This window comes from Dermacentor albipictus, chromosome 4 (assembly GCF_038994185.2).
Source record: "Dermacentor albipictus isolate Rhodes 1998 colony chromosome 4, USDA_Dalb.pri_finalv2, whole genome shotgun sequence".
NCBI lineage: Eukaryota > Metazoa > Arthropoda > Arachnida > Ixodida > Ixodidae > Dermacentor > Dermacentor albipictus.
Genome location: NC_091824.1, coordinates 6963847 through 6985734, shown reverse-complemented (window position 1 = coordinate 6985734; position 21888 = coordinate 6963847). Strand labels below are relative to the sequence as shown.

At 47.2% G+C, this 21888-nt stretch overlaps 1 protein-coding gene across 14 annotated transcripts in view; it reads left to right on the top strand.

Annotated features, from left to right (window-relative positions):
• nab (NGFI-A-binding protein homolog) overlaps positions 1-21657 on the top strand; it is a 1159032-nt gene extending 1137375 nt beyond the window's left edge. For all 14 annotated transcript variants that reach the window (XM_070536817.1, XM_070536819.1, XM_070536822.1 and 11 more), the window contains 3 exons: positions 4334-4416; positions 5395-5619; positions 16879-21657. In XM_070536817.1, coding sequence (XP_070392918.1) covers positions 4334-4416; positions 5395-5619; positions 16879-17264 — 694 coding nt within the window. In that variant the 3' untranslated portion in view covers positions 17265-21657. The remainder of the gene's footprint in view (positions 1-4333; positions 4417-5394; positions 5620-16878) is intronic.
• The last annotated feature ends 231 nt before the right edge of the window (positions 21658-21888 follow it).

Sequence of the window (21888 nt, the reverse complement as noted above, 5' to 3'; positions counted from 1 at the left end):
TGGGTCCGGACAGGCCGCCAATGCAAACTGACCATGTCAACCTTTAATTGCCGAACTCTGTCGAGTGAGGCTAGCTTAGCAGGACTTTTTGAGGAACTGTCTGACATTGTTTGGGATATCATCGGCCTCAGTGAGATTAGAAGAACAGGTGATGTTTATATATTGCTGAATAACGGCCATGTCCTCTGCTATATATACCTGCCAGATAAGAAGCAATACGAGGTAGGATTCCTACTCCATGAGGATATAGCGGGCAACGTTGACAAGTTCTACAGCATTAATGAGAGGGTAGCTGTAGTCGCAATCAAACTTAATAAGCGGTATAGATTAAAGATAGTACAAGCATACGCTCCAACATCCAGTCACGATGATGAGGAAGTATATCAGTTTTATGAAGATGTCGAATTAGCGATGACAAAAGTGCCAACTCAGTATACTGTAGTAATGCGAGACTTCAATGCAAAAGTGGGCTAAAAGCAGGCTGGTGAAGAAGCGATCGGCAACTACGGCATCGATTCTGGGAACGCTAGAGGAGAGATGCTGGTAGAATTCGCCGAAAGGAATAAGCTTCGAATACTGAACCTTTTTCACGAAACGCAGCAAGAGAAAGTGGACCTGGACAAGCCCTAATGTTGAAAAAAGAAATGTAATTGAGTTGATACTTCTGCTGATCCCAGCATAGTGCAGGATGTGGAAGTGATAGGTAGGGTAAAGTGCAGTGATCATAGGTTAGTGAGGGCTAGGATTCACGTCAGCTTGAAGATAGAAAGAGTAAAATTGGGAAAGAAGAAACAGGTAAACCTAGAGACAGTAAGGGTAAAAGCAGACGAATTCACGCTGATACTTGCAAACAAATATGCAGCCTTTGAGAATTTTGTTTTTTGCCCAATAAATCTTCGCCGAGCAAGTAGTCAGACAGAAGAAAGCATAAGCTTTGATAGAGACGATGTGATGTGTAAGAGTGTCAGATGATTCCTTTGATTGCGACGACATTGACAACAATTAAACCACCGCACGAACTCAACAAACTACGCCGGAGTACAATCACTGGCCAACGACGACCTGCGAGAGACGAGGGTGGCGATATGGGCTTCTTGGTCAGCCATTATTGAAGGCATAGCAGAACAAACAAAGACGCAAGGTGAGACGAAGACAAGCGCTAGGTATCGACAGCGAAAATTTGGGGGTATAAGTAAGACCGATCCCGAAAGCGAAATTTTCGGTATTGATAGTTAGCGCTTGTCTTCGTCTTCGTTTATTCTTGTGTCTTTGATTTGTTGCGCTGTACAGGCACCTTTCAGTGCTGCGCGAGACGATTGTGCTGGAAGAGCTTCAGAAGTTGTTGCTTTCATTACAGCCTCAAGTGGCTTCGATTGCCTACGTCGGCTACATTTGTACTCGTAGCCCCTGAATCGCCGCAGCCTCAGCCGCAAGCGATGACACACGCTGCCTTATCCTGCCCTCACGTTCCCCCTCTGTGACAGTGGCAGGACCCAGACAACAGTTCCGTTGTCCACCACTGCCGTCGCCAGCACGCCGACCGAATAGGCCGAAGGAACTATCGGGACAACATAGCAACGACACGCCACCATTCCGACGAAGCCTGGAAGCGAAGAATGCCCCAAGCAAGGGCCTGATGCCGAGACGTATTAACCACACGTCAACGCGACCCAGCCATGATCCGATGCCAAGTCTTAACTGCAACGCAAAACAAAGAGCCACCGACACCAACGTCTTGCTCGACGGCCACGCAGTCACCGCGTTAGTAGACACAGGAGACGATCAATCCGTCATAAGTGGACCCTTCGCCGCCAAGTTGAAGGAAGTAAAAACTCTAAGGCCCTCAACTTCGGTTCGCTTCAGGACACCTAATAACGCCCACTGGAGTCTCCACGGCAAAAATAACCTTTTATGCCCGGACTTAACCTGCCACCTTCGTTATCCTGCAACATTGTTCACGGGACGTCATTCTCAACACGGACTTCTTGACCCAACACGGCGCAATTATCGACCTGAAGTCGAAATCGATAACACTACCCGATAATCTAGCGATACTGCCAGAGAGCGCCTGTAGTAATCATGCCTTCAGTGTACTGGAGGACTAAGTTACCATTCCGCCTCGCTCAGGCATTGCCATTTCCGTCGACAGCGAAACACCCGTACACGTAGCAGGCGTCGTCGAGGGCGTCCAACATCTACTACTGGACCGTGAAATTTGCGTCGCTTGACTGCACGGAGGGAAAGCCAAAGTGATGCTGACAAACTTCAACCACGTGTTGAAGCGCACCAAGGAGGGCACGACGATGGCATACATCGAGGAAATCGTGGAAGCCAACAATGCGTTTGTCGTCTCAGATTCTGCCGCATCTACTTCGACGACCGTAGTTCCCGAACCGGACTTCGACTTAAATCCAAGACTCCCCATCAATAAGCAGCAACAGCTCAAAAGTCTTCTGCGACGATACGAAGATTGATTTTCGGCGTCATCGACGATTCGAGAAACACCAGTCGCAAAGCATTGCATAATCATCGAAAAGTGTGCCCGACCACTCATCCAGAGCCCTTATACCGAGTTTCAGCGCGAGAACGGGAAGCTATAACGCAACAAGCCGACGAGGTGCTGCGCGACGATATCATCCAGCCGTCGAAAAGCTCGTGAGCATCTCCTGTAGTCCTGCTGAAGAAAAAGGACGGAACACTGCGTTTCTGCGTCGATTATTGTTGACTGAACACGATCACGAAGAGGGACGTATACCCCTCCCACGGAACCTGCGGTTCAACTGCAGGCCGTGACCTGGGCTTTAGAAGTCGCCGTAAGACACGGTCTGACGGCCACCTCACGAAGCCATCATGACTTCCCAAATCGAATCTCATAAATCATTTTCTGTTGACGAATTAAAGTTTTTACCGCCACCACCACTACCGGGAAGTTCAGCGTGGACTGCATGCCTGACGGGAAATGGCCTCATGGCCACCAGAGCGCTGTAGGCAACGCAATTCTTCGCTCGCAAAAGGCACATGTTGTTGCGCACAAGTGTTTGACGTGTGTTATAGAATAATGGTATGCGCAAGCAGGAGCCTAATGTGCTGTACTTTAGAGGCGATGAGTGCGAATGCCTTTCCTTTTGACTATCAAAGCACCTTTACCCTCTGTCTCGCACTTTCAAGCCCACAGATGATTAGAAAGTTGGGCGAGTTCTTGAGGTAGCATATTCTTGGATTGTAGCTGGAACTGACACAGACACAGACTTGAAGCAGACAGGAGGAGCGCTAACTCCCAGCTAAAGCTTTATTGAAACAGTCAACATATATATAAGGGATCGCCAATAGTGCAGCATATGGACATGATAAGGTATAAACACTATCAGTTAAACATATCAAGAGGTAGAGAAGCCAAAAAACCAAGCAACAAAAGGCGCTACTTGAGACTGAACCACGTGAGAAGATATTGAAATTCGCTTTCTGACGGAGATATTGATGCGTCGCCACAGTCCATATCGAATGGTTTACGGAACGTGGCCCTTAGATAAGACGACAATACAGTTTTAGGGGGAGGGGAGGTACCGCGCAAATTCCCTATGATGTTCCCTATGTTAAATAGGAAACTTGACCAGGGGGTGGCAAAAGAAGAAAAATTTTGCGGCGTTAGGCATGTGTCCCCTTTAGCGCCTGGTAACACTGGCACAGTTCACCAGATTCCACTAAAGTGTAGAAAAGGTCACAATGGACGGAGTGGAAGGTGCCTCAATATCAGTATAAAAGAACGTAAACAATCACTTAACCATAATGCTTCAAATCTAGCGTCGCACTGTTTCAATTGCGGTTGTAAACCTTTGTTTAAAGACACAAAAGTCGTTTCGAGACACAAATGCTAAACCACACGGGAAATAATTGAGGCATTTCACCTTAAAAGATTAGCAGAGACTTAAGTTAGCCGCACATGAATATCTCTGTTAGAAAGCGAATTTCAATATGTTCTCAGCACGTGGGACAATCTCAAGTAGTGCCTTTTGTTGTTTCTTTTTTCGCTTCTCTACCTCTTCATATGTTTAACTGATAGTCTTTAGACCTTGTCATGTCCATATGCTGCACTATTTGTAATCACTTATATATATGTTGATAGTTTCAATAAAGATTTAGTTGACAGTTAGCGCTTGTACTGTCTTCTTCTAGCCTGTGTGTGTGTTAGCTGGCGCTACAATCCAAGAAGACGGTTAGCTTTCAGCACACCTGACTTAACATGTACCAACATGAGTTCGCTCATAACTGCCTGAAATGTCAGAATCCCTTTGATGCTTTCTTCACACCATTGAATGTCATTTTTTATTCACAGGTACTGTAGCAGCGCAGCGAAAGCCCAGTACGGCCGATTGTCCTCCTGTTCAGAACAAGACAAAGCGGACACCGATGACACTGGTGAGTTAACCTTCTGCGCGCTCGCTATAGCGTAGCGGCGGTGGCCTGGTCTGTACACATTGACGCCGGCTTTTGCACCGAGATAACGCGCCACTCGCGTATTTCATTGTTTCCGAGGCTCGCTGCAGAAGGCAGAAAGAAGAGGAAGTAGAAAGCACGGCGACTCTAGTCCGAGTAGTCGGAGGTGGCGCAGTCGGAGGGGGTGAATTGGTGACGGGTGCCATGATCGCCTGGATGTGGCAGACCGCGCAGACTGGCGCAGCTCTTCCCGCGGTAACTCAGCTCGTCCATGGCATGAACGAGAGATGCAATTATTGCGTGCAATCATAGGGGTTGAGGAAAGGGTGCGTGGACATTTGTAGCGCGTTTGTACCGCGCTGTCGCATGTTGCTCATAGCCCTGTCGCTTTATGCGGATTTCCGGGTGTCATTCAGGGACAGTGCGGATTTTGTCGGATGAGAGATGCATCTGCCCAGGAAAATAGATATGGGGGGTTTGGAAGGAGCGTACTGCGCTCCTGGCTTAATTCGGGGCTCAGCCCAACAAGGGTTACGAGTATAGATTTCTGCCATCGGAGTGGGGTGGCCGCCATGCCAAGACTGGCTAGGGAATTCGTTTGTTCTTTTCCCTTTTATCTATCCCCCAATGACAGCAGCCTGGTCGAATTTCAAGTGCTAAAAAAATGTGCAATAGAATGTCCATCTTGCAATTATTTGAGAGTTCGAACAAGATGATTTTCTGGGCGATTGGTGTGTAGGCATGATTAACGTGATTGATACGGCATAATGACATCGGTTGTTAAAATTCTGTCGAAGGATATGGCTCTCTGTTCTCGTGACAGTTAAAGTGAATATATAATTTTTGTTTCCTTGCTGCAAGCTGCTTGCGCATAAATGCGTTGGACACGTTCGCCTCCGGTTGCTGTTTTCTCGTAGCTGTGCTGATTTAACTGACATTGTGTGACATCGTTTTACGCAGATTCACAGTTCTCGGCATACAGCAACAACTCATCGCCGACACTGAGTCACGACGCACATGACTCACCCTCTCAGGACTCGAACCAGTCGAGCAACCTAGCTTCCTCTCAGCAGCACCAGCCTCCGCCGAGCGCCGCAGACGTTTTCAACATGAAGATGGCCAGCGTTAAGAAGACCTCGGCGCAGATTACCAAGCAGCTTGTCCAGGAGACTCTTATGGACGAGGGTACGCGCCTACTCTGTCTCTAATGTTGTGGCTAGTAGAAAAATTGGGCTCTTCGATACTCACTGTGAGCCCTCCTTAACTTCGCCTCATTTCATCTTGATAACAGTCTTCCAGTGCTTCTTTCCCGTACACGGAAATGATTAAGGTAGTGCTATTGCTGTGTTCCCTTTGTATGTTACGTATCGCACAATGTTGGCACTTGCATCACATGGTGCGTATTCATTCGATGCATTAAATACATATGCCATCAGCTTAGCATTTCTGTATTTCCATTACGTTTTTTGTTGCATGCGCTTGTCTTGCTTTTTTTACCTTTCATGCTTTACGAACCCGTGTAGAGTGGTGGAAGAGGTGTCTCTCTTACCTCCCTTCGTGCACTCGCTATCTTTATTCTCTGTTTATCTCTAAGCTGGCACATCCGCAATCATAAAACACAGTATTATGAATAATGTTAATAATGATAACAAAATCTGAAGAAGCAACCTCACGACGACTGTCGACGATGTTGTTTAGTGTTGAATCAATACAGCGACACAACGTACTGCCATCCTCGAACAGAGTGATGCACGAGGTGCGTGTCCTTCAGCAGGGAATCCTCCCTCGCCTCTCCATAAGAGCACCCGGCGCCATCTAGTGGCGTTGCCCCAAAGCCTGGGCGTGACCTAAGAAATGCGTGAGAAGCTGGTACGTCCAAGCACTGAGAAATGCGTCATGCGGAAAGCGGCTCCTTTCGCGCGCTCTAATAATGATGATGTTGATGATTTATTGGCATCTTCTTTCTAACTGGGCGGTGGCAAATAGTCAGCTGGCCTGCTTATGTTATTCAGGCATGCTAGACTTGTTCTTACAGCGTAGCAATATATGACTCGTATCCTGGGATTTCATCGTCTCCCGACGTCGACATAACAGTCGACAGAAAACCGTTTCGCTAAATGAGGCGAAAAGGACCTATCTCCAGTAGAATTACGCATCTTACGCATGGAAGACACACCCTAGTATTCGTTTATATAAAGGAAAGGACAAAACAAGAGTCTACTACATGATAGATGACCAGGGGCGTTCGAAGAATGCGAAGCACGTAGCGTTTGCTGCATGCGTTAACCGATAAAGATTACGGTTGCATAGGCTGCAATTGCCGGGAAGCGGCAACTGTAGCATACAAAGCAGGGAGTGACGTCACCGCCCTCTCATATGTAAAATAACCCGCCTAGCAACTGATTTCATTTGTGTTCTCATAGCGCCATGGAATGCTCACACATTGTTAGGACTCCCGAAGAGAAGCGTGAGAACGATGAGCGACGACGGGAACAGCAACGTCAATATGCACAACAGCGTCGTGCTGAGGCTAGACCGGAAGCCCCTCCCTCCTCCCCCCCCCTTGCCGCCGCCAAAATAGTCATGGAGCTTAGCAGTCACCACTGCTGCACAGAGAGACGGCTCCATTTTCTGCAGGTCAATGCCAGAAACTCGCCGTCGATGGCCGCATCGTCTCGCCGACCACATTCCTCGAGCTGTCTCTGAAACCCAAACACGGGCGCAAGCAAGTACTTAGCTCCCTCTGCACAAGCCGGGTCAAAAAAGGGATGACGATCAGTAGTACCTGTTTGCGAAATGCACACGCTCAAAACTCTCTGGACACGCTTATGCTGATAAACCAGACGTGCTACGTTACGCACCTTCACACACAATCTCATAAACAAATAAAACTCCAGCAGTAATTCTGAGTAATTGCTCAGAGCAGTCCTTGACCGCTTAGAAAGAGCGACCAAGTGCATCAGCGTTTCCATTCAATTTGCCCTTGATGTATTTTATGTCCAAATGATATTGCTGTAGAATGAGGCTTCAACTCAGGAGGCGACTGCTCTTTGATGTCGCGGTTTGTAGCCATGCCAGGGGACAATGGTCCGTATCTGCAGTGAATATGGCGCTCCTGAGAAAGCATTGCAATTTCTGAGTGGCCCCCACAATGTAAGCAAATTCTTTTTCCAACGCGCAGTATGCCATCTCCCGAGAAATCAGTTTTCGGCTCAGATACAGCCCGGGATTTTCGTTACTGTCGTCATCCCTCTGGCAGAAAAGGACACTTAGTCCTCAACCACTTGCGTCCCACTGGACCATGAATTCTCGGTTAAAATCGGAAGCTCGTAATACCCGATGGCTAATCAATGTAGCCTTCAGCCTTAAGAAGGCAGCTTCCTTCTTTTCATCCCAGACTACGTTTGTCGGTTCTGTCCCGCGGAGAGCACCAGTCAAGGGGCTTGCCAAAGTTGAATAATACCGGATGTATTGATTAGAATACTCAGTGAGCCCCAAAAATTCCCGAATGGCCGTCGTCTTAGTTTTCGGTCGAGAATAGTCTGCTACTGCTGATATTTTAACCTCGCTAGGCAGTTGGCGGTCACCCTTGCAAGACAACACTTGTCGGCCTTTACGGCAAGCTAAGCTTGACGCAAACGGCTGAGCACCACTCTAAGATGCACCTAATGGTTTCCCCATGAATCAGAACATATTGCAATGTAATATAAGTATGGCACGGCAAATGTCTCAGAACCTTTTAGAACCCTATCCATGAGGCGAAAAGAATAAAATGGAGCATTTTTGAGTCCCAAGGTCATCATTCTCGGTTGATGGCTGCCTGTTGATGTGACGAATGACGCGTATCTGCTGGCTCGCTCTCTGAGCGGTACTTCCCAGTGCCCTCGAATAGGGTCCAGCGTAGTCACATAGGCTGCTCGGCTCACAGGCGCCGGTCCTGTAGTTTGTGTTCTTCTTCCTGAGTCCTGGTCTGCTGCGCCTTGCCTTTACTACTTCAAGCATGAACCAACTCGCCCAAGCAAGAGTTTCACCTCTTCCGCACTCTCCTCAATATCTGGAGTTGGATACACTTAATCCTTGGGGAGAGCATTTAATTTCCGATAGTCTGCTACGGCCTTGGGTATTTACCCGGAGTTTCCACCAATATTATAGGTGAAGCTTATTCGCTCTCGGAGGGCTTAAGCACTCCTAATACTCGCATGCGCTTCACTCCCATGTCAAGGATTTCTCTCTGCCTAGGAGAGAATCGATAACACTTTCATTGCACTGGTTCCTCGGATGTCAGCTCAATATCCTGCCCAGTCAAATAAGTTCTAGTCGGTCTTCGGTGAAGCATTAATCAAACTCGCCTATAATTTGTCCAACATCAGACAACTGGGATTTCTTTAGTTCCTCTCTCTGCTCCGTCCTCTTCAGGAGTTATGGATCTCTACTTCCCCCTCCACTTAGACAAACCAGGTCGTCCTCCATGTGTTCAGGAAGGTTTAGGGTCATGTTCACCACTAACTCTCTTTGCACGTAATGGATCATCTTCATCATCATCATCATTATATTTCATTTATTTTACAGTTATAAATGCGCACCGCCTCACGGTTTCGTGAGGTTTTCACCACGTAGTTGATGTCAGAGAGTTTCGCAACTACTTCAGAGGTGAAGCACTATAGCGCCAAACAGACGACACAAGAAGAAGAGACACGGACTTCAGAGGGCCCTTCCCACTGTACTTCGAGCCTGTTTTGTCTTGAGGCTCTTAGTAACATTACCTTGTCACCGATACGGAAAGTCTTCTGACGTGCGGTCCTATCATAGTAGTGTTTGGATCGAGCCAGAGCTCATTTCACGCTGGCCTCTACAAGTTCTTTAGCATGATGCAGACGCCCCCGCAGATTCAAAACAAACCACCACGGTAGGACCATCTCCGCGCCCTTCCTTTGTTTCCCGTGCCATTCGAAAAGGTGAGCGCGCTGACCTTCCGTAAACCAACTCGGTGGGGCAGAAACCAGTGGATTCATGTGGCGCCGACAGAAAGTGAAAACGGCTGTTGGAAGGCATGCGTTCCATTCGCGCTTATTTTCATAACACAGTCCTCTGAGGACGCGCTTGAGAACGGGATGCCACCTTTCTGCGCTGTTTATCTGTGGACGTTGAATTGAGCTGTACACTATTTTTATACCGCATCGCTCTAGAAATGAAGCGGTGAGGACAGTTGTGAACACACTGCTTTGCTCACTTTCAATCTTGTAAGGAAATCCAACTCGGGAAAAAATCAACAACAGCGAATTCACAACACTATCCGATGTCACCTCACGTAGTGCAAGCGCCTCTCCATACATTGTGGCTTGGCATAACACAGTATAAAATACGTTTTTTTGCCGCAATTGAACACTCACAAAAGAAAGACACATAAAGACAACACAAAGTGTCTTTCTTTTGTGAGTGTTCAATTGCGGCAAAAAACATGTCTTTTAGCAAGCACCAACTACGCCAACAAGCAGATCTGTTATAACATAGTATATACTGGTACCCTGTCTATATTATAGAAAGTGGCGCATCTACATCCATCACTAACCGCAGAAATGACTCGGTAATAATCGGTACTGAAACCATCGGGGCTTTCCACTTATCCTGCACCTTTCCGAGAAGCTGGCATGTGTCGCATGACCGCACAAATTTCTCCACGTCCTTAAAACATCCAAGTCAATAATACTCCTGTAACAGCCTCTGCTTTGTTTTCTTGGTTCCAAGGTGAAACGACGAAGAACTGCCATGGGAAAGCTGCAACGAGTCTGCGCGATTCTTCTGGGGAACGGCTAGTTGATCTCGCCCCATTCCATGTTTTTAACCTTGTATAAGCAATACAACACACATCTTCTCAGCTGGAAACAAATATTCTCCTTTACTGGAGTACATCTTCGCTGGCGCTCCCTGATCTCCTGAATGGTGGGGTCCTCCACTTCCTTAGTAGCCCACTCATCTCTATTCCCACTGAGTAGTAGAGCGAAACTACTTGACACTGACGGCAATAACGCATTCTCAAGGACATCCTCGTTCAGCGGTTCGCGAGACTGATTCTCCGGCTGAGTGGTCTCGGGTGTTTCGTTATCGTGGTGATCTGAAATGAGTTCATACGTTTCCACCCTAGTCTTGCTGGGTGTTTCCTCCCTAGCGTAACTCTCGGAAGTGAGTTTACTTGCCGATTCTTGCACCTTTGAACAGGTTTATGCTTGTTCAACCCGGTCACCGAAAATAATGCTCCTCTCTCGCAATAGCATATGTGATCTGTTTGAGAACAAGTGCGGACAGCACTTAGATAGCTTTCCTGAAACCGCAGCTTCGGTTGTTAGCTTATCGAAAAAACCCTTGATGGCAACTGTCGCGATTGGCAAGCAAACACTATGTTCTTCCACCATCTGGTGGGTCCATGCACATTGACCTGAGTAGTCTGACACATACACTGGATGGACAACACCGTTGTTGCCGACGAGCAGCGCAGTTCTCTGCACGGTTTCCCGTTCACTGCCAGGTCATGCATGTAAGGCTTCAGCAGCTTGAAGTTTTTTTCGTAGTTTACCGCTATGGGACCCGGCACATTGCACTTGTAGCAAATGAGGGGCTTCCTGTTCTCAAAAGCGTTCTTTGCCTTTTCTGCGTTGGGCACTTTTTCATTCAGTTCACCGTAGTACTTTGGTTACCTTTTACCTGAAGGGAACTTTTTTACCCTCTCTCTCAACTCGAGGGCTCGAAGGGTGCTTCGCATAACGGTTATTCGGAGATATTTTGGAATTGTAGGCCCTATCAGCTCCGAGGCTGCTGCTGTCGGCGCGATGCGCACTCGTCGACCGCCGCTCTTGTCGCAGAAGGTGCGTCGCCCCGGTCCTGTAACCAATTCTTTTGCTGCTCGAGGACACAGTTGTAAAACGGCTCCAACAGGATCCTCTCCACTACAGTGTCCCTTTCACTGTAGGACTCTGTGCCTTTCAATCATGCGGTTAAGTTTAATCTTATATTGTAAAGAAACGAAGCATAGCTCTCGTCCCTCAGCTTCTTCGCGCCCCGGAATCTTTGTTTAAACGCTTCTGCGCCAAGTCTGTACTTTCTGAGAGGGTAAGCCTTCACCTTCTCGTAGTCGTCCGCGTCCTTCTTGCTGAGCCGCACAAAAACCGATATCCCCTTATACCACATATGGCTGATAGTACCTGGACATTTTGAACTCTGACTCCTTGTTGAGAAGATGTAGCACTTGCTGGGGAGAACTGCCTGTCCTATTTTTCAAGTTCCAACTTCCGGAGCGAAATATCGCGCTCCAGCCTTTCTGCCTCATGCTCCTGTATTTTTCCTCCCTTCTTTCCTTCTTGGGCTACCCTTCCTTTTTTTGTTTGCTGAGGCTCCATTCTTCACTGAGCTCCTCATCATCAGCCCCCAAATCAACGATTGCTTGTCTGATAATGAGTTTTTGGGTCTGACCTTTTGTATTCCCAATTCCTCACACAACAGCAGCAGGTCCGGCTTAGGCAGCGTCTGCGAGTCCATGATCTTTTCGAGTGCCGGCTACTTCCAAAACAACAATCCGAGCATATCTAACTTCTAGGATTCAGCAAATTTATCTGCCAGTCCTAAAACCGAATCCTCACACATCAAAGGAAAAGCCGAGCACTCACCCACACGTGATCGATGTCTCGAGAAAGCTGCTCTCTCGCTGGCCGACCCTTGTTGCCGCTTGTAGCTTTATATGGCACGGCTGATCACCAGTTGTTGCGGCGCTAGGTTATGTCACGAACCCGGCTCCATATGGTAGCATGGCGGAGGCTTCGAGTTGAAAAAATGAGAAGTTCGAGAATAGGGAAATTGAAAACCAGCAGTGATAACGGCATTTGAACGAAACTTATTTACATCATTCAATAGGTAAAACAGAAAAGGATGTGAAAACAGATGTTTAGCAACGAGCGTCTGGAGAAGCCTTGTTTCTGTGGCCCAGAGTAGCTTGTTTTCTCTTTGCACTGTCATTATAACACCTCTATTCGAGCAGTCCTTCCTGGCGGTAGCCAATCACTCACAGGTCACAACCCACTAGGACGACAAGAAGCGCAAACAAGAAGCGCAAACAACACTGTCACAGACGAAATATCGGACCCGCGACTCCACCAAGTTCAAGCGGGCGCAAAGGCGGAGCGAAGGTCTTGAAGATATATTACTCCCAACTGGTTTTCTCCGCTGCTTTCCAGCATAGGGCAGGCACCAGTTCGTGGCGGCTTTCTTTCGGAAAACGTTCATGAGTCTTTGGCGTCATCTCGCTCTCTCCTGCAGTGGCAACTCTTTCTTCCATTTGGGTTGCTTGTTCTCTCACGAGAGGAGCTCGTTACGGGAAAATTAGCAGCGCCCAGCATCGCGTGGCAACTCTTCGACTATCTACCCAATGTGGGTTTCGCATTGTACTTTGCGCATGTTTACCGCATTCATAACAAGGCCTAGATTGGTCGTCGCTTTGCCACACATGTCGCAAGTCCTTGTAGCCCTCTTGCATTGTCCGCTAGTAGCACTACGTCGTTTGCATACATCAGTATACATACCTTTTGTTGCTCCCTTTCCTCATTACGAGTCTAGCTTAAATAAAACCCTGATTCACTGTTTTCGAATCGCCTCTGTATGGCCTTAACATAAAGCATGAAGAATAAAGGAGACAGAGGGCATCTTTGCGCCAGTCTCTGGGGTGAGTTCCAACAGTTTATTTCAGTTGCCGCCTTTCCACACAAAGTGTACTCTGATGTCACTATATATCACTCTCAGCAGCTCCACGATTTCGTAGTCTATGCCTTCGTTCTTGTGAATATTGTATAACAATTCCCTGCTTACGTTGACGTGGGCTCCCTTACTATCTATATATACTATCCAAATAGGTCTCTTAGTGAGCTACTGAAATCTCTATGCGCTGAGGTAGTCGAAACTATTTTCTTCTAAGAGCATGTCGGGTCTGAATCGATTTTACAGCTCTCCCAGTGCGTCATTTTTCCACCCAATTTTACAGTTCTATTTTTGTGATTTGCATTGTCTTTACATATGTATCCCAAGGCTACCGTAACTGGCCTGTACGAGCTCGCCTTATCCTTATCACCTTTTCCTTTGTAGATGAGGTTCATCTTGCTTTCATGCGTGCCAACCTTATATTCCTTCGTTTTAATCACTTGGGCTATGGGATTAGTCAATGGTGTTGTAGTCTTAAAACCCAAGTGTTTGTCTAGCTATATTGAAACTTCATCGGTCCCTGGGGCCGTGTTGCTAGGGAAATTTCTTTTTGCTTTCTTCAAGTAAAAGCTTTCTGCACTAAATTTTGACCTCTCAGGCTTCTCTGCTGTTGCTGGATATGTTTGAGTGCGAACCACGATTTCTTTGTTGCCGCAGTTATACCTAATAACTTTTTTGATATAGTGCTGCGCACCGTCTCCTTCACGTGATATTACCGTGTTCATCCCTCATACTCGTTTGAGAACGCTTAACTGGAACTCCCAGTGCTGTTGCATGGTTCCAGAAATTTTCGGTGTGCCCATGTCTTGGGAATGTCATGCCCCCACTGGGGGGGGGGGGGGGGTGTTCATTTGCGTATTTAATTTTCTTTTGCACGAACTCACTCGCCACACTCGTTTCACCTACGGGGCACCTTGTGGCGCTGCGGCCTCGGAGACGAGAAGCCCAGTGCCGGCAATTTTCTCCTCGCTTGCAGCACACCCAGCGGCACGTACACAGTCATCTAAGAATACTTTTTTTAGCGCAAAACAACAGACACATGAAAGACGACAGGACAAGGCGCCTGTTCTGAACAGTCATTAAGTTGTCGAGAGGTTAATTGAGCCGCGGCACGTACTTACTACATTCATGGCGCAGTTCGCTAAAGCGTTGGTGGTCTTTATTGAAGAGCGGCACTTAGGCATTGCATTGGTGGCGCAGCCTGCCATAGCATCCGGTTGCTGTCCTTGAGGAATACTAGCATAAGGCCAGCAAACGTGAAAGTAGAAAAAATCGAGAAGCAGACATAGACAAAGCGACAGGAAGGTGGCTGGACTAACAACTGAATGTCATTCATGAAAACGACTCCCCCAAGTCCGCACTGAACCTGCGCAAGGCACAACATAACAAAAACATGGCCAACACCTTATCTATGCACTTCTACACAGATCAAGAAATAAAAGCACTTTCTTGGTAAGGAAAACAGATGGCACGATTACACACTTTTCGGGGCCAAGTTTATAGATGCGATGGGCTTCAATCAACTCTCTTTCCTGCTGAGTCTTAGCCTTCCCCAAGATTGAAACGTCACTGAAGATGGGATCACAACCGCACTCCTTATAATGGAGTGGAAGATTACCTCATGTGCCTATGGGTTTTAGATTCGCGTGCTCACGCATCCGATCATTCACACAGCGACCGGTTTGTCCTGTGTAATCTCTACCACATTTCAAAGGAACACTGTACACTACACATGTTCGCACGTGCGGTGCTTCACGACATTCTTGGTATTGCACGTACTCTTTCACGAACTGTGCTACGAGACCCTCATGCAGATTTTTGCAAGCTTACAAGTCGCACAACAAACTAACGTGACGTCGTTTCTTGCCGCAACCTTTTTGAATCTATGCGAAATGTCATGTACATACGACATACAAATGCACATACGTACCTTACAATATGTTTTTCGCATAGTCCCCACGCCGACTCAGACATTTGTCCCATCACAGCCCTGAATTTCAGAAATGTTGTCGTCAGTCAGTGACGCACACAGCCTCCCCGAACACTCATTGTCATGCAAGTCTTCACGGCTTTTTGGGAACTCACAACACCATCACCTCATACTTCTGAAAGCGAGACACTTTTGCCCATACGTGGGCTGCATTTCCCTGTGGGTTTCAATGGTATTTCGTCCCTTGCCTCATAGAAAACGTATCACACTTCGTTGCTCGTACGCCGTGGACGTTTGGAACACAACCGCCATCTTTAACACAAACAACAGCGCCGTGCCGTGAAGCTACCGGCAGATAAGGCCGCGCCAGTCCAAGAAGGTCCACCGCTGGGAATGGATATCTTGACTTTGTAGTTACAGCCGTAATTTGGCTAAAACAATAGGCGCAAATACTCTGATTCGCCCTCGTATGTGCCTACGCATTTATGTACTTTCTATTTAACTGTTCTCTGTCACCGCCTACCTGGGTGACAGAGTATTACATGGTCGAACGGGTAGCGCGTCGAGCAACTGTGCTGAGGGAACAGGGTTCGAAACCAACCATCTGACTAAATTGAGTCACTGAGTATGTGTGCATAAGAGCGTTATTTGGGCGGGTTGGTATAGATACACGATGAAAGTAAGTAGCACAAATTTTACGCAGACCGTAGGCAAAGATAGTAAGTATACGCAAGCGCTGAACTCTGGCATATTCTTACTGGAAGATTACCAACGTCATTATAAGCCTATTTTTTATGTGCATGGCAGGATCAAGGCCTCGCTTTGCGATCTACAGTTATCCCTGTCTTTAGCTAGCTGATTCCAAATTGCCCCTCTAAATTTCCTAATGCCATCACCCCACCTAGCTTTCTACCGTCCTTGATTGCACTTCCCTTCGTACCCATTCTGTAACTAACGGTGCGCCAGTTACCTACCCTACGCATTGCTTCGCCTGTCCCTGTCCATTTTTTCGCTCTTAGTGTCAACGAGAATATCGGCTATCCCGGTTTCTTTGGTCCACACCGCTCTCTTTCTGTCTCTTAACGTTACACATAGCATTTATCGTTCCATCGCTCTTTGCGTAATCCTTGACTTGCTCTTGAGCTTCTTTGTTAACCTTCAAGTTTCTTCCTCTTATTTTAGCACCAGTAGAAAACAATGATTGTACACTTTTCTTTTCAACGACAGTGATAAGCTCCCAGTCAGGATGTGGTTATACCTGCCGTATGCATTCCAACCTATTTTTGTTCTGTGATTTACCTTCCCATTACCAGGTTGCCCTTTGAGTTTTTTACCTAGATAAACATACTCGTGCTTAACTCTAGAGGCTGAATAGCGGTCCCGATTTATTGTTCACTTGCCGGGCTATTAACATTATCTTTGTCTTATGGATATTAATCTTCAACCCCGCTCTTACACTTGCTTGGTAAGGGCTCAATTATTTTTTTGTCGTTCATCCCCAGTGTTGCTGAAGAGTTCATTGTCATCTGCAAATCAAAGGTAGCTGAGATATTCGCTGTTGATCCTTCTTTGATCCTTCTAGAATCCTTCCACGTTGATCCTTCGTGTTGATCCACACGATCTACTTTTCGTGTGGAGAACCACTGCAGCTGTGGAATCTTTGTAGATATTTCCCGAGATGTTCATGTATGCCTTCTATTCTCCTCGATACTCCGTGTGTCTTCTGCTCTACTTTTTCGGGTACAATTGCCTGAAGGGTGCTTACACGCTCGCAGGCCTCCGAGTCATCAAGGAGCTGGCGTCGCAGATCAAGTCTGAGGAATCGAATGCCCCCAACAGCCACTGCGCCACGGACCTGTCTTCGCCGCCGCCGCCACCGCCGCGGCCGCGCGGAAGACCTCCCAGGCTGGACCGGGGCGACTACGTGGGCACGTCCCGGATGGTCCAGGGGGCTCCTCCGCCCCACCCGTCCCTGCAGAATGGCCACGACCGACCAGGCAGCAACGGGCTCGACCTGCACCACCCCAATGGCCTGGCACCGCCGCCGGCCGTGGACGAGGCAGCCGATGCTGAGAACAGCCTGAACGCGCTGCTCGCTCTCTCCCAGAAGAGCTTGATGAAGCAAGAGCCCGCGTCGCCCGCTAACATTAAGATGGACTAAGGCCAGTTTGTACGAGGCGCGGCAGTGACATCACGCCATACACGATGACGCCTGTCCCTGGAAGTCACTCTTGTAGAGTCGCGGCAAGTTTTTTTCTTTAAGTGCCAGGAATCGATCTTACCTGAGACTGTGCTAGATCCGCCGTCATTCTGAGGTACATGTGGTTGCTGCCGCCCTTAACACCGTGGCACGCTAACGTGGGTGTAGAACCCGCTACACCTATATCCATTGGTCGATGAGGCGTGGGCGTGCGTGTCCTCCGTCCTGTTTGGCCAGTCCTTCCCAGGTGCATTAGGTGGCTTCTGTCATCCAAGAGAATTCGGGCGTTATTTTTTGTGCTTGACAGTGTTATGGGGTACAACAGTGATGGCGTGTTTTTGTGTACCGATTTCGTGGTGCACGGCTCGAAATTGCAATTTATTTGTGAGAGCTTCATAAAAAGAAAGGTCTATACACGCCGATTACAAACCATAAAGGCGTGCACACTTAAGGTGTCACGGAGTTGTTATAAAGCTGTGAGGTTAGTTGTGACAGCCCTGCATGGTATGCTTACCAGTGCCACGCTACAGCACGACAGCTGGCATCACAACCTAATATTAATGTAGTGGTGTCTTAAGTTAAACCCTCAAATGGCTCTAGGAAGACTGGAATGGCTTCTGTTTGGTGAAAGACTGCATGCAGTTAAAAGGCCGTGTCATCGAAGCACTGATGTGCTCTGCCATTTGTTTGCGTAAAAACGTGGAGGAAGAATGCCTTTCAAGGTGTTGCGGGGACACGCTGAAGAACGCCTTCGAATTCACAAATATTACTGGTTTTTCTTTGAAACCAGTGCGGGGTTCAAAGCAGCGACTGCGTCGGGCAATGAACTGTCTTGGCTTGCCCAGATCTCTGACGACATCGAAGGCGTCCGGGGCGTTGCCGTAGCGCTTAGCCTAACAACCATCAAATAACCTCGCATGTGGTGCCATATACCGCAAGTCGACTCGCTTCACAGCCAAACCCTGTCATGGTTTTTCACCTAGTGTCATGTGCTGGTGCTGTGCACTGGCTAAATTCACGCTCAGTATAGAATCCACTGGGCTGCCAAGCTTCAGCTTGCTTGCGGACTGCGCTTGCGCGATGGGCACGATTGGTGATGAGATGCTGACATTCCCTGTACATCAACTCCTCCAGTTCTTTCAGCATGCCGTGCCGGTGGCACATTTAAAAATGCCTAAATGCTTATCATTCGGGTGGGATGCATAACTCTTTCTCGTGAGACGCGCAGTTGAGCATATTTGCCAGGAGAAATAACAATATGCAGAAATTTTGGCAGCCCTTGTGCTGCGCAGGCTTAGTCACGGACAGCTAAATACCAGCACCTATGTCCGCCGCTTATGCTCTGTGTTATGTTTGTTAAGGATGAAAGCATGGTGGCAATGATCACTGCAACAGTGTTCTGTCCACTAATTCCCACCGCTCCCCACTTAAATCTCTTGCATGACGTTATAACGAAGGTAATAGCATGCCAAGGAACTCAAAGCGTCGTTTCCAAGCAGATAATATGAAACAAAGTTTGTGATGTTTATACAAACCTGCGCCATTATTATCTCACCCTTAAGTTACTTAGTCGATCTTAGTGAATGTGTCGTAACTAATAAGCGTTTTGCTAGTGTTTTCCAGCCTACATTGAATGGTCTCTGCCGCAGCAGCAACTGTGACAAAAACAAACGCTATTGGAATGTGCTCTTCGATGTGGGCGCATTGCTCTACGTTTGCGTGCTCCTTGAGCGATCTGTCAGGCGCCTTTGGTCGTGACACAGTGAGTGTGGCGCGGAGGTTCTTCTTTTGCCGCTTGCTGTTTCATTTTTATATTGCAAACGTGCAACAAGAGGTGCGGGTGCTGATCCTGCGTGCTCCGGCGTGGCCTCACGAGAGAGCTGTTTGTTGGTGCCGCCGTTCACTTTTAATATTAACCAGGCCTCATGAGCAACTGCGCCATCCTTAGCTTTTCCCGTTTCGAGGTTTTCCCGGTGATTCATGCAGGACATGGTGTAAATACTTTTGTGCACGCTTATCTCAATTCCTGACCTTGTAGGAAAACTCGAGAAGGCAGCGATTCCTAGATGTATTTAGCGTTCGTACTGCAGTAGAATATCCTTACATACTCCGTTATTAAATTGAATAGAACTTATTCTGCAACAAAGACGTCAACATGACCAGGCGAAAGAGCTGCAGGTCACAGCTTGAGGGGAATCTAGTCACCTTATACACAGGCCAGCTTCGTAGCTGTTGACCAAAAGCGCGGGTTTCACGCAATGCTGTTAATAAAAACAAGAAATTCGCACAGAAAAACACAGAAGCCGCAATCAGATTGTATAAACAAATGATCGCGGATAGATTTCATACAGCTTCTTAAAATAGGTATGACAGGGATGAATCAAAAGAGAACAGAGCCCACGATACAGATTTTTCACCTAGTTTTCTTTAGAGGCAGCGCCGATACATCCAGATCATTTTATCTGCGCATTTGGTTCAGCTGTGCCGGTAAACAAAAGCTTAGCATTTGGCGGTTGTATCTTAGTTCCGCTCCTTTGTACATTCCAAGGTTCTGGCTGGCGTATGTCGTAAACGGGGATAGGCGTCTGTGAAGACAATTGTGTGAACGTGTCATCGCTTTTAATTTTTTCTTCTCTATTTGAGCGACAAAGCCGATACGTGAATAACTATTCGATTTTCATAACCCTAACGCTTGAAAATAAATGAGCTGTGCGACCGAGACAAGGTACTTTGGAGAAAATACGTATTGCTCTTTCTTGCAATACAGTAAATTTGTGCATGTTTTCCGTTGAAGTTGATTTCCAGACGAGGATTGTGCTTTGAACTGAAGAAGAAAACGTTGAATTATTTGAAAGGATATTAATGGATGTAGGAAGATAATTGCCGTGGTGAAGCATAGTGAATATAACTCTGGATAGCTTACTAAGTGATAAACATGGCAGTCCTCTTTCTTAGTTTCAGAGAAATATAAGCCAAGTGACTTAAATGACGACATTTATATTTCGGTACTGCCTGAATATACGGGGATAATTGGAACTCTTTGTTACGAGGGTGACACAAAGTTGTCTTTCTTTTTGCTACATTTACCGTAAGATAATTATTTATTAATAATTATTTAGCACTTTATTAGCTCGATGTCACATTTTGGTCCCGGAGTCACCTTGCACCGAATCACTATGCACTGGAGCCAGGCTGACCCGTTGTTCATCTGCAATGCTTGTATCATCTTTCGCAAGGAACAGTCTTCAGGAAGCAAAATCGATGGCTGTTTACTAGAGGTGGTCACGCCTATATAGTAATTTCTACTACGTCCTGCTGTGACAGCAGCGTTGTGATAAGGGATCCGTGCGCTCAGACGTACGCTAGTCAGTGCTCAAGTTCCGCGCTGCATTCGTTCCAGCCTTTGTCAGTTGTCGCTGATGACTTTAACGCAGAGTATAAATTTGATTAGTTCGCAAGAAAGTAGCTTGAAGGCCAAAGCAAATCTTTAGGTATTTAGGTGACATTGTCGCTTTTTGTACGTCGCTCCAGAAGTGACACAGCAACGTAGCACTCCTCGTCAATGCTAGGTCACGATGCATAAGTCTGTTGCCGCCTATTGTCATGCGTTGCCAAGTAATGCTCGTAGCAAAATGCTTGAAAAATCTTCCCGAAAACGCTTCATATCGCGCAGGAATAAATGCTTCAGCGCAAACCTTGTGCTGAGACCTTGTGCGATTCCCCTTGCAATGCAATGATTGTTGCATGGCGAACAGGAGATAAATTATATGTAGACGACTGCGCACCCCCCCCTCCCCCCACCATATGTCTACGTCGTCGGCCGCGTGGTCGTGCAAAGAACATCGAGATAGCATCGCGATTCTGGGTAGCGGAAGTGCCAGGGAAGTTGGATGTGTTTCACGAAAAGAGCGCGAAAGAACATACGAGGCACGCGCTCATGGTCACGTGAATTTCGTTTCTCGTGGAATGTACAAGTAATCCGGGAAGAACGAGAGCCATGCACATAGGTTGTCATAAGGTGAGCATGGTAAGCCGAGCAAGCATCATTGGAACGTGGCGTGATCCTTATTAAAGGGCTATGCCTCGAACACATAGCGCATGGTTTGCTGGCTGACTGCTGGGAATCGCTCCATTCAATGAGATAGACTTATCTCAGCAGCAGAATGCCCGTGTTTTTTAAACTCTGATGCCTACATTAGTCTATAGGAGTTCACAGTCATGCGTCCGAGAGTGGTTGTGTGGGTAAAACTGCGCTTCATTTTTTATTATGTACTTGGTACAGAAATACCACTGACTGAAGCTCATTTCTTTACAGTAGCGTTTTCTACGTCGCAGTACTTCCTCTTGGGCTAGTTTGTGAAACATAGCTTCTACAAGACGGGCCCGAATAACATACATGCACAGATGAAGTACATGCAGGAGGCTCTGAGCTTGTTTATATACTTCAACTGTGTATGTTTGCTCATTTGAGCCGCTCCTTCTAACACCAATTTCTACGTTAGCCCGTGAATCGTAGATACAGTGCAGTTCCCTTTATAAAAATTTGATTGAATTCAATTGGAGTTTTTTCTCGTAAAGAGAGAGA